At 33.4% G+C, this 16,716-nt stretch overlaps 1 protein-coding gene across 4 annotated transcripts; it reads right to left on the reverse strand.

Annotated features, from left to right (window-relative positions):
• Window positions 1-1,033: 1,033 nt before the first annotated feature.
• LOC122721212 (helicase sen1-like) lies at window positions 1,034-8,541 on the reverse strand. 4 transcript variants are annotated; one of them, XM_043957799.1, is made up of 11 exons: window positions 8,409-8,541; window positions 7,051-7,194; window positions 6,170-6,724; window positions 4,434-5,813; window positions 4,015-4,339; window positions 3,668-3,926; window positions 3,353-3,569; window positions 2,694-3,058; window positions 2,414-2,557; window positions 2,209-2,267; window positions 1,034-1,277 (listed from the first exon to the last, which is right to left on the reverse strand). In XM_043957799.1, the coding sequence occupies exons 2-10, from the start codon at window positions 7,171-7,173 to the stop codon at window positions 2,210-2,212; spliced, it is 3,426 nt and encodes a 1,141-aa protein (XP_043813734.1). In that variant the 5' UTR covers window positions 7,174-7,194; window positions 8,409-8,541; the 3' UTR covers window positions 1,034-1,277; window position 2,209. The 4 variants fall into 4 exon arrangements, with proteins under 4 accessions (XP_043813734.1, XP_043813738.1, XP_043813740.1 ...); XM_043957803.1 differs by having other exon boundaries at window positions 7,051-7,163; window positions 8,409-8,495; XM_043957805.1 differs by lacking the exon at window positions 8,409-8,541 and adding an exon at window positions 7,326-7,662 and having other exon boundaries at window positions 7,051-7,163.
• Between the last annotated feature and the right edge of the window lie 8,175 nt (window positions 8,542-16,716).

The following is a 16,716-nucleotide window of genomic DNA, read 5'->3' on the forward strand; positions in this document are numbered from 1 at the left end:
ACTATATTTTATCACTTAAAAAATTGATATGGGTATTGAATGTTTTTCTTCCACAATCACTACTATTACCATCGTCAATCAACTTAATAAATTTTATTTTCTTAAAAATATAGTTTCTAAAATAGAATTTATTATTGAATATTAATAATATATGATAGTCGATATTAATATTTTTAATTTTATTTTTATTGCAATTGAGTTTAATAACATATGGATTTATATTTTATTACTAGTTTGAATTTAAAATTATTTTTTAAAAAAATATTTTGTTTTGAAATATTATTTTATAAAATAATATCATAAAATAATAATATAAAAATTTATAATATCTGCACAACGAGCAAACGACTAGTTAATATGAACTGTGAAGTACCATAGCACTTCTTACTAAATCAGTTGCATTTTCAATTTTACACTTGTCACAGTTAATTGAACTTCATCTTCAGTGATAACCTATAATCTGTTGGCAGCATAAGGTCTCTTTGGACTACAGCCATCTGGATCAACTTGGTGTCGTCGTCTAAATAGAATCATTCATCTTTGAATAATTCTCTAAATATTGTTGATGTTGCTTTATATGGAAGTGGTGAATACTGGATGATGCTAAGCTCTTGATTGCAGTGAGGAATTTATAGGTTTGTGGTTTAGGTATTAGGTAATTTGTTATTATGTGCCCCAAGTAATCTCATGGTCTACACCACACCTCTTTGTTCGTGGACCTTTTTCATGGATTGGATTTTTCTTCAAAGAGAATGATTTAGTAGCTGATGAGAAGGAGCAAATGGTTAAATGATTTAGTAGCTGATGAGAGAGAGCAAACGACAATAGCCTATACAAGAACCTCATAGCTGAAGTCTGGAAGCACAACGAAGGTAATAATCTCATCAGTAGTAGTTTGCTCTATATACGGTAACCGGTAGCAGCATATTTCATGATAAATGGCTCTTTTTCATCTTAATTGAAAATTTCATTTATCGAGTTCAAGTTCATTGTGCATGTTTGATGTTTGAAATTATGATTATGAGAATCTCAAGGCAAAAAGGAAGTGCAATTGCTAACTTCATAATTATTCTTACTATTACTCTTGAACTATGTCACTGTATGATAATCTAATAACCGTATGAGAACATAAATTCATTTTTCACTTTCACATTATAAGCTTTGTAAATGATTTTCCCTATATTATTTTGGAGCTCATATGCATCAATTCGGACTTGAGAGCAGCTTCCTCTTTCTGTATAGATATTCATAGGATGGGCACTCCACAAGTCTGCCGCCTGCATTTGGCATCATAAGCAAGTGAGCATTTATTTAAGGCCTCACAGTGACTGAAGGAAGAGGAGAGGAGAAGAGCGGAGGAGGGAGGCGGCTTCATTAACTTTATACATATATAATATAATTAATAACTTTAATTTATTTTATTAGGCGTTCTAAGCTCCCAACTTTTTAACAATTTAATAGGCATAATAAAGTTTTTTTTTTCTTCAAATTGTTATTAATCTCTCTAAATATTCATTAAAAGATTTTAAATAAATATAAGAAATTTTATTTTTTGTTAATTGACTTTTTAAATTTCCTATTAATCTCTAATATTTTATAATTTTATAGTATGATTCAAATTAAAGTATGTAAATTATTTCATTGCTATGAAATGTGCAAAGTTTAATTAAAAATTAATCATTCAAAGTTTTTGTTTACACGTTATCATTTGAAAAGTAAATATAACTTACCTATTACACGATCTAAAATTAAATAGATTTTTTTTTTAAATTTTTGCTCTCTCCCTCATTTTATAGGTAAATATTTTTTTTTCATTTTTTCTCTTATTTTTTTGTTTAATTATGATTAAAAACTATTTGTGTTAATTTCGATGCAATGAATTTAGATTTTTTTCATAATTAGAACTAAAAATTATGTGTAATTTAAATGACTTGTGTGTTACTTTGGATTGTAAAATAATAATAATAACAATAATTTTTTGTTATTATCTGACTATTTTTAAGTATGGGTTATAATTCATTTTTTTTTTTTTAGTAACTCCCTCCCTCCACCAAAAAAAAGGCATAATCACATTTCTGAATTCGCTTCCTCAAAACTCCAATCTAAGATTACATTTCTATTCATCATCCTTCAAAAAGATTGAAAATTGCTGAAAAGTTTTCATTAGGAAGGCAAAGAAAAAAATGGGAAGGAAACGAAAAAACTCACCTCATCTTGGATCCTTATCATCTGGATTTTTTTTCTTCATTTTGTACTTGAATTGGTTTCTGATCAATAATGTTAATGCAAAATAATCAGTCCTTTTAAAAAAAGGAAAAACTTAGCTAATTTTTCCACAAACTATTACTATTTTTCTCAGGGTCAAACAATCAAACAGTTACGATGAATGTTAGAAATCCAACTTTATACATACTTGTGAGCTGTGCCGGAAGAACTTGATCCATCTCTTATACTGAGTGATGCAAATGATTTTGGCAGCTGCAAAAGATCAGCTCCAGATCTACTTCCTTCAGCACCAGATGGGTTCACTGGCCATCTCATTGGTACAACCAAGTTCCTGCTTTTTTTTCACATAATATATAGAATCTTTAGTATTCATACACTAAGGTCTAATAGTTTGCAGATGCATTAAACTAGGTACTTTTTTTATTTGAGATATACAAGACATGAATGTAATTGAATCAACTGGTTACCTCTCCAGGCATTTGTATTTGCAGAGATTCATCTTTTCCTTGGTATAAGTTTTGAACAAGTTGTCGAGACTCTGTGATAACTTTGGAATATCAGATGAAGGCAAAACATCCCAAAACTTCAGCACTTGATGCTGAAATGAATTCTCTTGGCAAATGTCTATATTCCAAGCAACTGTTAGCTGCTTCTTAACCCCGCATAGCTCTAACAGTTGAGAAGAAGTCTCATCATGCATACTTATTTTATTCTTCTTGCCAGGTGGACGCCAACCATTTGAAAGCTTTGCTAAGAGAGAAATCACCTCCTTACGGATATCAACATCCTCAATTCTTGCCATAGATCTCTGAAAATCATCGCTGACGAAAACCTATATTCAAATGAAGGTAAACACAATGAATGCTTAATATCTGTAAAACATTTGTTTTATGTACCAGAACATCTCAAATTTTCAGGTTAGTTCCAGGGATATGTGAAGTTCAGCTATCTTGCTGTACTAGAGCTGTTTTGCAAAAGTTTCAACACAACCACCAACTAATTGAAATCCAAGTTGAGAACTGAGCACCTTTCTAGGCTCTCTTATTCATGCTATTAGACTAGAAAATATCAAGCTTAGGAAGGAAAAATCATACAAAACTAACAAAGGAAAAAAAGGGATTTGCACCTTCCATCTTGCCATTCTGAATAAAAGAGAATCCATTTGCAGTAAAGTATCAAGTTGATTAAGCTCTAGCAGTGCAGTGATAATAGATTGAGCCAATCTCTTGTCCTCATCAGCATTATGGAAACATCCCCTTTTCTTGGCATCACTGACCAGTTTCCTCCAAATGGTGCCACTCTTACTTAAAGTTGTTTCATTTCCCAATATCCAAAGGCAAAATCTGCACAGCCAAACCAGAACTTTATAATTTCAACATCAAAAACAGGGAAAGGAGGAGGAAAGGAAAATTGTTGAACTGCTGATATTCTGAATCAGTACCTTGCACGTGTTAATGCCACATTTGCTCTTTGACAGTTTGAAAGAAAACCCACTGATCCTTTATTGTTACTTCTAACAGTAGAAAAAATTATCACATCCTCCTCACCACCTTGAAAACCATCAACAGAGCGAACATTTACAGAGAATTCCCCCTCAGTATTTGAACTGTATTTTACAATCTTATCTTGTATTGCATGAACCTGGGCCTTATATGGTGATACGACACCTATGCTTACTTTCTTCTTTGTGACAATGAATTCTGTAGTGAAGAAACAAAAATGTCAGAGATTTTCCAAATGAATACTTATATAAAATGCCTTAAAGTTCTTGCCTGGTTCGAATGATACCTTCAAACAGATTTGCAACTATGTCAGCAACCACAGCAACTTCAACCATATTTTTCAAACTCTGTTGCTCATCAAATTCCTCTTTCCCATGGGTTATATTTATAAAAGAATAGGAACCATACATATTTCCCTTCAGGAAACATCTCTTATGGTTTATTTCTTTGACTTCTGGAGCATCCAAAATCAGCTTGCCATAGAACTCTCTATTTGGGAATAAGCTTATGGATGGATGCATTCTATATTGAATCTTGAGCAGGTGCTTCTTGTATCCCAACTTCACAAGCCTCTCAAACAAACTTCTTCCAAAACCAGCCTCCTCAGAAATCTAACAATAGTACATTTAAATTATTACAATGTGAGAAAGTAAAAGCATTTCAACTATATGAAAAGATAAGAGGATTATGTCCGTCACTCAAAACCTTGCTATTGACCATTGCAGGTAATTGCCTTTCGTCTCCTACAAGAATAGCATGCCGAAGCCCAAAGAGTTGTAAGGGAATGGTTGATTCACATTCTTTAAGCTGTGCAGCTTCATCAATAACCAGGAAATGCAGAGGTTTCCTTCCCTCTCCATGCAATTTAACGGAACTTGATGTGGTACAGAAAAGAAGGGATGCATTCTGCAAGCAAAATTCTCTTATCGCATAAGTATTAGCAAAATTTGGAACTGGGAACGTTTGAGGAAGTAACTTTATTGTCATGAGACATTCTTTTATGTTGTTTCTCAGCTTCTTATAGTTGCCAATTCTGCTTCCTACATCCTCATATTTCTTAAGGACCAGCTTTAACCCCTGATTGTCTGTGTTGACACTAAGCAATGAAGCTTCAAGCGATCTTAGCAAACCAAGAGCTCTGATCATGTTCTTCACCAACTCCAATGGAATGAAAGAAGTTGGTAAGTGTGTGTACAAATTTTCAATGCAGAATTTCAACCGTTCTCCAATGGATTTGAATCTTTTCTCTACAAATTCCTCTATTGTCAAAGGATTGCATTTTTTAACCTCATCCTCTTCAATTTTCTTGTTCTCGGTCTTGGAGCAGCCATTCCCAAGCTGTTCTTTCAATTTCTGCTGATGTTTCTGGATATGCAAACTTGCCATTTGTTTTCCCTTATTTTTGTTTTCATTTACAGATACTTTATTCCCGTATCTTTTGTTCTTTCCTTTGCAGTTATGATCATAATTCTCATCTTTCCTTTCCTGGTTAATTATCTTCTCCTTTTCACCATTCTTATCCTCTTTTTCCTTCTCAGTTGTGTACTCCTGCAAGTAAATGGAGTACTGTTCTTCAGGGTTTTCAAGTAAGCATATCATGGATGCCAGACTATGGTTCCAGCCAGACCTTGGAGCAAAACAACTGGCAAGTATTTCCACACGATTATCAAGAAATACATCGACAAGTTCAATCTGATTATCAATTTTCATTCTCTCCTGATTTCCAAATAGAACTATATCTCCAATCCCATAAGTGTCATACTCAAGGATCTTGACAACGGAATTCAGGACACGGCCTGCCACTTCTAACACTGCAATATTAGTTGGTGCACAAGTAAGTGTTCTGCATTTCATTTGAAATAGTGCATATATCAGAAAACCAACTGTCTTTGTTTTCCCAGTTCCTGGAGGACCCCATATTAATTTGACAGTATTCTGATGAGAGCATCCACTTGCAGCGATACAGCTCAAAACAGCAGCTTTTTGCGAGTCATTTAACTTAAGGCTGCAGGACATATCTCTTACATGTGACAAAAAAACACTATTCTTTTCTACAGATGAGCAAATGGTACACTTCTCACAACCCTGCAATAAATTAAATGTACGATTTGTTAGGTTGTAAATGCATCTCCACCCCTACAAAATTTAGTCCATTTTCTAATTTTGTGTCTAAATTCCAAAAGTTTCAAATTGAACTCAATTTAGTTCAAAAATCATAAAAATAAAGAAAGTTATTGTATGCAAACTTTAAAATAGGGTAAATTGAACATCCGGAATAAATATAGCAGTGACATTGACTATTTAACCTTTGGATTTATATATCTAAGGCATGAAAAGCAAAACGTAAAACTGTGTTTAACATAGATAACTATCAAAGAGAAGACAGAATATTTTGGAAAAAAAAATGTTGACTAAAATAAGAAATTGAACACAATTCTTACACTGGAATTACTTTGCAGGACTTTGTCAATGATGTTCCTGTTCTTCCCTTCCAACTCTGAGTTTAATGCTCTCCATATACGAACATTTGTCGTCAAGTTCATCAAATAAACAGCAAAAAGAGTTTGTTTCTTGTTGTTCTTTTGCGTATCTTGTTCAATCATGATGGGCTTTGATGATAGTATTGAGAGTTTATCAGAATCTTCACTTTTGACTCCATGAATATAAGCAACAAGGTAGGATTGTGGGGATCTGCACAAATCATCAGTACATTTTGGTCTGACATATGTAAGGGCAATAACATCTCCAACCTGAGGCTGATATGCTCCTGCATCAACCTTTGTCCCTCTCCTTTTGAGTGAGATCACGTAGAACAAGTCTTTTGGAGGTTTATATGACTTGGAGGATATATGAACAGAGTATATTTCAGCTGTGGGTGCTCGAGGAAGTGATTCTATATTAGAAAGCAAATCAGCATGAGCTTCCTCAACTAGTGGGGGAATGAATGTCTTAAGGTAATGTGATGTTGATGTGAATGTCTCTGGAATCTTATTCACCTGTTTACACATAATAAGATTTCGACAATGCTGAGATTCACACTTGAGGTTGCACCACTCACTAGGAACGGCAAATCAAATATATATATTTAAAAATAGAAGAGAGTGTTGAACACATTAGATATTAATTTATTTTTTATAGGCTTATATAAATAATCATTGCTTTACGTATCAAAATAATTAGCTAATTGGATATTACAATTTAATCACTCACATCAACCCTTCATTTATTCCCGATCAGGAATTTTCATTCGAACAATCACTAAGAGAAGTAATTTGAATAACAATGCTGAAAAACAGAAGAAGAAGAAGAAGAGACAGCTAACCTGTGGTTTGTAAAGATCCTTATTGAGTACATCCTCAATTGACCAAGAAAGCACCAAGTCTACTAAGCCTCTACCCATTATCGTCTTCCCCTTCTTCTTGTTGTCCATTTTTTCTGGATTCATGTATATAAAATATATGATCAACTGCCCAAATCCAACAGAGAGAAACACAACGGTAAGAAGAAATATAATAGGCTAAAGAGATATTAATATGATTTTATTCTTAAAACGTTAAAAGATCATCAATGGAAACACAGAAAAGAGAGAGAACTTACATTACAAGAAAAAGGAAGTAGAAAAACCAAATGCAAGGAAGAATCTTGAAAACCCAAATGGTCTCAATGAATAATCCTAGAAAAAGAATAGCATCTTACTAATCCTAGAAAACGTGGCAGACGAAAAGAAAAGAAAGAAAAAGAAAAAAAACGTAAACAAAAAGACGCTGACTTGAGGTCAACTAGAATGCATCTTAATTTGAAGTCTCAAGTTTGAAGGTTTTTGGTTTGGTTCAGAATTTTAGAAATGGAGAAGACTTGCTACATCTGTATGTGTTTGGACGTGAACTCATGAAAGTTTATTGGTTGTTTTCAATATCTAATTCATTTTAAACTCAATTCAAATTTATCTTAAATTATATAAACCCCTTTTATTTTTATATTTGTAATTAATACTATATAACAATCTACTTTTTATTGATATTTTTTCTTTTAAAATTTTAATATTCCTTAACTAGAAGATATGAAAATTTATAAATATACTCATTAAAAATATTTTTTTTTAATATTTAAACAGTTATTTCTGTAAACATTATAGGTAATCAAAACACAATCTTCACACATCAAGGGTATTAATTTAAATATATATCAAATCCAGTTATATATTATTTAAATTCATTTTATTTTGATTAGATCAAATATATATTTGAAAATATAGTTTAAAACTAAAACAAGGCTAAGGAAGGAAAGAGTCAAGATTAGTGATCGGTGTTAAGCTACCGTTTCTCTTCTGAAGGAAGAAAAGGGAAGCTGCTAAGAAAATGCCAACTTCACAATCACAGCAGCAAAATCTCCACTTAATTATTGCACCATTGGAGCCCTAAAAATAGCCTTTTATAAAGCAGATTTAAATGCTTTCAAAAAAAAAATAAAGCAAATTTAAATTACGTATATTTACTTTGCAAATCAGAGCATATCCCAATAACAGCTATTTATGTTGAAGTTAAATAATTTAATTCCTTGTCATTTTTACATATTTTTTTGTAATTGAATTCAATTTTATTACAAAAAAATCAAATTAAAACTCTATAGATCTTGATCCATATGCATGCATAAACTTATAATTTGATAGTCTAAGCATACCTGATTGCAGAGAGTTCACCACTGGAAGAAATCATTGGAGTGAAACAAGGCCACTTAGAACGACAAAAATTTAAAGACAAACTGCTTCCTAGCTAATTTATGTTTTGATGTTGATTGAGTTCAGTTCATAAAGAAAACATGGAAAGAAAAATCACGTTTTTTCAGATTTTGTTTAATTTAGAGTTTTAAACACTTGGAGTTTCTTGTATATTATATAAGTAGACTGTCAACATTTTATTTGATAATAAATCTATATATATTGCATGAATAGTGGACCACTTATTTTTCACTAAATAGTAAACACCCAATCTATAAAGAGACTCTTATTATTTTGATATTTTCGAATGAGGATCATTTTCTTACACTATATAAATACCGATCCGACATGTTTTATGCACGTATCTTAAAGCACTAAAAATCAATCTCATTTACTTTAAACTCTATTACTTTAATCTTTTCATTACTTTGAACATTGGAGATTACCATAAGGCGTCATTCACCTTGTTATTTGAACACTGGAGAGATTGACTTAAATAATAAGGCTTGCAATATGCCGACATTAACATGGCCTGACCGTGTCCATTGTTATACTGACAGACACGTTTTATATTTTAGCATAAGAGATTTGTCCATCTGTTTAGATTTTTGAAGAGCTCGATTAAGGTTTGCATTTATCTTCGGACTATAGTGTATTGTGTTCGGCCTTTACTGAAGTCGATGGTCTTCATATTTAATTTTCGTTTGTAGTACAGGCTTTGAAACGGTCGATCTATTTGTTCTGGGCATTGGGCATTGGTAAAATTAGGGGTGTTGGTGATTAGATCTTTATATTCCACAGGTCGGATTTTCTGCTGTCCGGTCGAACTGGATAGAAAGGTTCACACGTCTGTTTCGAATCCTGTGTACACATGTCATGATCTTAATGGGCCTATTTTTTTATATGTTATTAGATATCCTTTCACTTCTCTGAAGATTATTTATGATGGTTAGAGGAGTGGATCGTGTTTACCACTTTATTGCCAAGTGTGAGCCTATTAAATCTCATCGAGTTGCGAGGAGCTATCATAAGTATGCTTGACATGTGCGCGCGACGTCTCAGAAGTACTTTGATGGCTATTATTGTTTGGGTTACCAAAACACGGTGCTTTGAATGTTTATTAATGTCTGATTTCGAATATAAATATAGGGCTTTGCCTTTATTTCTCACTTTCACTACCTTTGTCGTATTTACTCGCTATTCTAGAGTCATCCTCATTTCTTCCTTCTTCTTATAAACTTTTCGAGTTACACGTATGCATTCTTCCTCTAATGGTTCCTCTATCATACCTTCGGGTTGAGAAAGTGGTTTTTAGGGTTACCTCTACTTCTCTTTTGGAAACTTTTCCTCGAGCCTACCTTTCTGTGGAGACCCATTATATTCAGGCTCCAAATTTCAACGAACGGATTGCCTTATTCTCCTTCCCTCCTCCTCCTGACCTGGTGGACGCCCAGTCCGAGAGGAGACTTATCTTTTATTTGAAGCATATTGACTATGACCTTTATTTCCCCTTTTACGAGTTCGTTCATTCTATTTTTAGGTTTTTCTAGGTCACACCTTGAATGTTGACCCCAAATTCAATCTTATTCATAAGTGCCTTTGAGGCAATGTGTCAGGGTTAAGGCTTTACTTCCTCCTTAGGCCTATTTTGAGCTTTCTTTAAGATTTTAAAAGCCAACAACGGTTTTTTGAGCTTCCATGGTAGGAATAGCTTGGCCATTTTCACAGCCCACAAAGATTCCATCAAACACTGGGTGGAGTATTTTGCTGTCGAAGCCAAGGAGAGCTTCGACTGGGGCTTAGAGCTAGGATGGGGTGTCGTTGACTCTTTTGCAACTCTTTCCCTTTTCTCTCTGAGTGGGAGCAATTGTATTTCACTTGAATCTCTTCTCCGCCCGGGGAAGGGTTGTTACTCTGTTAGTATTGATCATTTTTTTTTTTTGCTTCTTTATTGGCTTTGCCATTCTGTGTTTTATTTGTTTTTGGTGCTTTTTGCAGCTTCCATAGTTCCTATGGAAAAAATCTCAACTCCTTAGAACTTCTCCCTCAATCGGGATGCTATCCAGGATGTTGTCGAAGCTTTTAAGACTAGGAAGACCATGGATGTAGTGGTGGAGATGCTAGAGGTGGAGCCTGCTTCAATCTAAGTCGTACCTCATTCATCTTCTGCTCGGGCGAACATGGAGTTGGTCTTAGTTAGCTCTGAACAGATTGAGGTCGTGCCTGCTATAGTTGGGAGTGCTCCTGCTTTTGAGGGCAACTCGGGGGTTACTATAGTGAGAGCAATGGTCAGTCCAGACCAGTCTTCTCCAGTTGAGGAGGTCGATGAGAGTTTGAAACGAAAAAACTCTCAGTTGAATCAGGAGATGACCACCATTGTTGCAGGGACAACCAACAAAAAGAGAAGGTTGGTGAAGGAGTCTAAGCTGATCTCCTCTCGGAAAGGAACTTCATCTTTCTTGCCTCTGAGAAAGCCCTCATTGGACAAAGCAAGTAAAGGTAAAGGCAAGGAGAGCTCGTCTCAAGAGACTAGCGGCAATCTTTCGACCGTTTTGATTCCTAACGAATCAGGGGTACATTTTCAATTGAACCTTGACTCAACACCTACTTCTATCGCTGAGTTGCTCAACAACCACGTCTTCGAGGCGTCCTTAAATCTGATTGATCATTAGTTGGTAAGCACAATTTGCCGAGTAGTTGAGTCCACCGAGCAATCGACTTCGTTTACTGCCCGATTTGAAGAGGACCTTTTTGGCGCCTCTAAAAGACAAAATCTTCTTGTAAGTTTTCTTGCTCTTTTTCTTGCTTTTGGATTTTTGGTCATTTTCTGACTTGTCTTATTCCACTGTAGCTTCTAGGTCTTCTATTAGAGTTCGAGAGCAAAAGGGCCAGTTCTTGGGAGGCTGCCCTTCATGATATCGAGAAGGCTAAGAAAGAGGAGGCTGCGAGGGTGACTGTTGGGCTGAAAAGTCAGCATGAGGGGGAGATGAGTCTGTTGGAAGGGCTTCTCCAAGACAACCGAGCTCAGGTTGAGAAAATTACTCTCCTAGAGGTGCAGCTTGCTGAAGAGAGATCTGTCGCAGAAGCCAGACACACTTAGGAGAAGGCTTCTACGGATCAGAGAGAGAATAGCCTTTTTGCCCGATCTGCCCAGCTTGAGGAGGAGATACAAAGGCTGTCTGGAGAGTTGGGAGAAGCAAAGTTAGAGTTGAGCAGAACTCGAGGGGACTTGAGCGCTTCTGAAGCTGTGAAGAGGCAACTGGAGAGCGAGGTCCATGATCTTACTGTATGATGCATGGATTATGAGAAGAAGATTATGGATTATGAGAAGAAGATTGTGGATGCTCGGGAGAATGCTGAATTGGTCATCCGGAGCCTGTTAACAAATATCTTAAGTCTGACGTGTCACATTCTAAAACCTATGGATAGAAATAAAGAAACTATTAGACTTAAATTGTACCATTCTAAAGTTAGGGCAATTAGCTTTATGAGATGTGCTAGCTTAGCCCCGAGCTAATTAGGGGAGGTTCTGCCTTATCCACAACCGCTTGACACACAATTTGCCTATAGGTAGAGCACTAAAAGTTGTATTTAGAGGTTCAACTTGTATTTTATATGGAGTTATATATACAAAGACATAGTTAAAATAAGAATAACTAGTAATAATACTTTAATATATTTAAGCTATAATAATTGAATCATAGAAAGCCCAAATAAGAAAACAGACATATCTTAAAGTAAAACAGACTGGAAGGAAATCGTATATAGAAGAAAGGTCCCTTTGACACTAGGAAGATTTAATCGAAAGTGTAAGAGTAAAGCCTAAACCGTAATGTTATAAGCAAGTCAGAGTGAAGTTACTTTTGGGAGGTGCTTAAGGGTTTTCCGATATGTTAGCTTTATGTGCTTGTTAAAACTGACGTACTTATCTAAATGAAATGAACTTCTAAGTGTTAAAAGTATAAGTTTAGTGGGTCAATATATAAATATTGAAAATTTAAAAACTAAATTGAAATATGAGGAAAAGTTAAGAGTGAACATTCGGTCGGTTCAAATCGAACTAAACCGAATAAACCGAAAATCAAAATTTGAGTATTTTTAAAAACCAAACTGATTTTAGTCAGAAACCAAATCGAACTGAATCAGTCTGATTCAATTTGATTCAGTTTGATTTAATCGATTTCGATTTTTAATAATTTTTTTATTTTTATCCTTTATTTTTAATATTTTAAAATTTAATCGAAATATTTTAACCTTAATATGATCTAATCTCTCTATATTATTGAAAACAATATATTATTATCACTAATAGGTTCTATTCGATTTTTTTAATTTTTTTCTGATTAAAATCGAATCGAACCGAAATAACCAAAATTTTTAAAATTAAAAACCGAACCGAATCGAAATAAATAAAAAATCAAACCGAATTTTCAAATTAATTCGATTTGATCGCTTTTTTCGGTTTAAACCGAATACTGCTCACCCCTAGGAAAATTTTAGTAGGTTAAAGTGTGAATATGAAAAATTTTAAAATAAATTTCAAGTTTGTCCTCAATTTTTTCCACCTCTTCACCTAAACTCTCCATGTGTCACCTAGTTAGACAATATATAAATGACTAAGCAAAAAGAAAAATGTGTCTTCCATTTTCTCTATGTTAGTCGAACCTACACCAAAAAGAAAAGATAAAGTTAATTTTCTTCTTTTCTTCCATTTTCACCATATTTCTCCACGAAGACAAAATTTCCATTCAAGCAAATCTTTTTCTAAGTGAAATAATCAGCAAAGAAACCATAAAAAATAAGAAAAGAAGGAGAAAATTTAGGTGTTTAAGTGGTAAGTGATAGAAATTGAAAATTAGGTTAGAAAAATAGAAGACGGTCAGGGACCCACCGGAGATGCCTTCGGTAGTAACCCTCCGATGCTCAAGTTAGATCTAGAATTATTTGAAATTCATTAATATAAAGAGAAAGTAAATAGTAATAAAGCATTCAAAAGGAGATTCCATAGGGTGTATATTTTGAGAGTTCTTCTATGAGCTTGTGAGAGAGAGAGCGAGATTAATTTAAGAGGGAGCTCTCTTTTAGGTTGGTATTAGGATATATATACCCTGATTAGTTCAATTGATAACCTATGACACAAAGTCCCATCAGATTGGACGGACACCCCTTGGTAGGTGTGTCAAGCGGCTCATAATTGCGGAGCAGATTTAGCTCATATCCTTTCTACCGTATGTGTCACTTTAGTTGGTCTTTTCGCTTGTGCATTAAAGACTTCAGAGAGGGCTAAAGGGGCCCACCTCTGTATTGGATTGGTTCAAACCGAAAATTTGATCGAAGCAAATTAATTTGAAAATTCGGTTTGATTTTTTTATTCATTTAAGTTTGATTTGATTTTTAAATTCAAAAATTTCATTTATTTCGGTTAGGTTTGATTTTGATAAGAAAAAATCGAACAGTGATAATAATATGTTATTTTCAATAATACAGAGAAATTAGATCATATTAAGATTAAAATATTTTAATTAAATTTTAAAATATTAAAAATAAAGTATAAAAAATAAAAATTTATTAAAAATTGAAATCGATTAAACTGAACCAAATCAAATCGGTTCAATTTGATTCGATTTTTGATCAAAACCGATTCGATTCGATTTTTATAAATACTAAAATTTTAATTTTTAGTTTATTCAGTTTGATTCGATTTTAAACCGAACTGACCGAATACTCATCCGTATACTCTGGTCTTTTTAGGTTGTGCTCTGCTTACCCGACCTATATAGAGACATGTTCCTTTTAGCCACTGAGATCAGCTGTGTCTGTATTCAATTGACTTGTTATAATACATGTTTTGAAGAGATTTGTCCGTCTGCTATGAGTTTTGAAGAAGTCAATTAAGGTTTGCATTTATCTTTAGACTGACCTTTATTGAAATCGGTGGTCTTCATGTTTAATTCCCGTATGTGGTACATGCCTTGAAGCAATCGACCTATTTGTTCTGGACATTGGTGAAATTAAGGATGTTGGTAGTCAGATGATCTTCCTACTCCATAGGTTAGGTGATTTGTTGTTCAGTCCGATCGGATAGAAAGGTTCACACATTCCTTCCGAATCTCATATATACGTGTTACGATTTTAATGACTTTTTTTTATATGTTATCACTGCTTAAGCTGATATCAGTTATGAGTCTAATGTCTACCTTGATCCTAAATGACCGATTTACATAATAATAATAATAATAATATAATAATAATAATAATAATAATAATAATAATAATAATAATAAAAGAGAAGGAGAATGACTTCGTATGATAATCTTTTTGACACTTAATTTAATAAAAGATTCAAAATAATAGAGGTTAAACCAAAAGAGATTGATTTTTGCTTTCAAATACGCACTAAATTTATATAAACTTAAAAAAAAAACCTATAATTACAAAAAAAATCAAATTTACCTATAAATAAATTTTTAATACCATTAATAATATGTTAAAAAATTATTTTTCATCTCCTAATACAGGAACCAGCACATTCTCATGGGATGCCTGCGCTGAAAACAGCAAGAAAAATGATAAAACATTCTCATGGTCTATTTAACACTACTATTAAAGAGTCTTAACACCACTCTCTCTCAGTCTTCCCTAGAGAGAAATTCCTTTGTCTCCCTTTACTTTTTGTTTACAATCAACAATTTTATAAAAATTTAATTTGTTTGATTTTTTTTCTAATAATTCTTTTTATTTAAAATGAAAAAATTTAATTATTTTTAACTTTTAATTTTTAAAAATAATAAAAATCTAACATGATTTTATAATAATTTATTTAAATTATTTTTTACAAAATAAATCATAGCAAATAAAATAAGAAATTAGTCTTTTAATTCTAGGAGTTTAGCTCTTTTCTTTGCCGTTACAACAATTTTCCTTATCAAAAATCTTTCCCTTGCTAAGATAGTGGGTTTATTTCTCCCTAGGTGGGATTGTATACACATTTTTTTGTTGTTGTTGGCATATTGGTGTTGCTTAGAAAGGATTTTATGAACCTGCAACTTCTCTTTTCAGTTTTCATTTTTTCCTGTGTTTTATGTGATTGTGCATGCAAGTTGAATTCCTAAGAAATCTTTTATCTTTTGTCTGCATGCTTAATTATTAAGAAATCTACGTTGACTGATTTGAAATGGGATAATGTGTTATTTATAAAGATTTTATATATTTCTCTTTTTTGAATTAACTTTTATTTGAATTAATTTTGAAATGAGGTAATACTGTCTCAAATTTAATCGTTATTATTCCATTCAATTTTGATGAATGGGTAGCATGTGGTGGATCTTTGGACTTTAACCCGACAAGGTACAGTGACGGCTCTAAAGAGACACAACACCTACGCTTGTAAATACTATCACTAGCCAGTTTGGTTAGATCCCTCTCCTTTGTGATTGCTGGCTCTCAAAGCAACGGTTTCTCTTAGTTTGTTTTCTCTAACAAAGGCTTGACCGATGACCTCCTCCTTTGTTGGTGTCGATGTGATCTTCTATGGTTGCCTCCTCCCTGTTGCTGTTGTCTATGATGTTTTGACGAATAGTGAGACTTTTTTTAGGTTTTTGACCTTTCTTCTAAATACCTTGATCACTTTTCCAACGCTAATCCGATACTCTCAAAAGATATGATAGGCAGCGGTGCTAAAGAGGTCAGGAGGTATGGTGCTCTTTGTTTTCTTGTGCACAACCAGGTTAAGATTTAATTTGTGGGTTCGGCTGTTATTTGGGCCTATAATTTTAAGTTTAGTTAGTTTTTTTCTTTGGACCATTACTTATTTGCAACTGGTGTTCATATATTATCAGTCTCAAGTTAAACATAATTTTCCAAAAAAAAGTTGCTATTAAAGTTAATTAAAATTAATTTAAAATTATTTTTATGTAATATAATTATAAAAATATCAATTTAACAAATTAATTTTCCAAATTGCTTTTTTGAATGAAAATCAGTTCTTTACCGCCAGACCTCAATCCAAGTAGCTCTCAGTTGTCTTGTAAACACAGTAGAGCTGAAAATAGGTTAATTGTACAAAAATTTGCAGTTTTGGCGGAGTGGAAGTGGCGGTTCCAAAAGAGTGTTGGATATGTGTCTCTGATTCTTGTAGCCTTTTGCTTTCTCAATTTCTCAGGTCGGCAGCAAGGCCCGCAACAAGTACGAGGTTCTGTATCTTGCCCTTTATGCTTTAGAATTTGAAAACAAAGATGCTAAGCTCTTCAACTGTGTTCGGATCTGCCTTTT

The sequence above is a fragment of the Manihot esculenta genome, chromosome 1, assembly GCF_001659605.2.
Source record: "Manihot esculenta cultivar AM560-2 chromosome 1, M.esculenta_v8, whole genome shotgun sequence".
Lineage (NCBI taxonomy): Eukaryota > Viridiplantae > Streptophyta > Magnoliopsida > Malpighiales > Euphorbiaceae > Manihot > Manihot esculenta.

Excerpts from the sequence above, each read along its gene's own strand:
- LOC122721212 (XM_043957799.1), bottom strand. The coding sequence starts at position 7,173 with ATGAATCCAGAAAAAATGGACAACAAGAAGAAGGGGAAGACGATAATG. Across the intron at positions 3,927-4,014 it reads AGTTGCAAATCTGTTTGAAG|AATTCATTGTCACAAAGAAG; the intron begins GTATCATTCGAA and ends TCTTCACTACAG. Across the intron at positions 3,570-3,667 it reads GTGGCATTAACACGTGCAAG|ATTTTGCCTTTGGATATTGG; the intron begins GTACTGATTCAG and ends TTGGCTGTGCAG.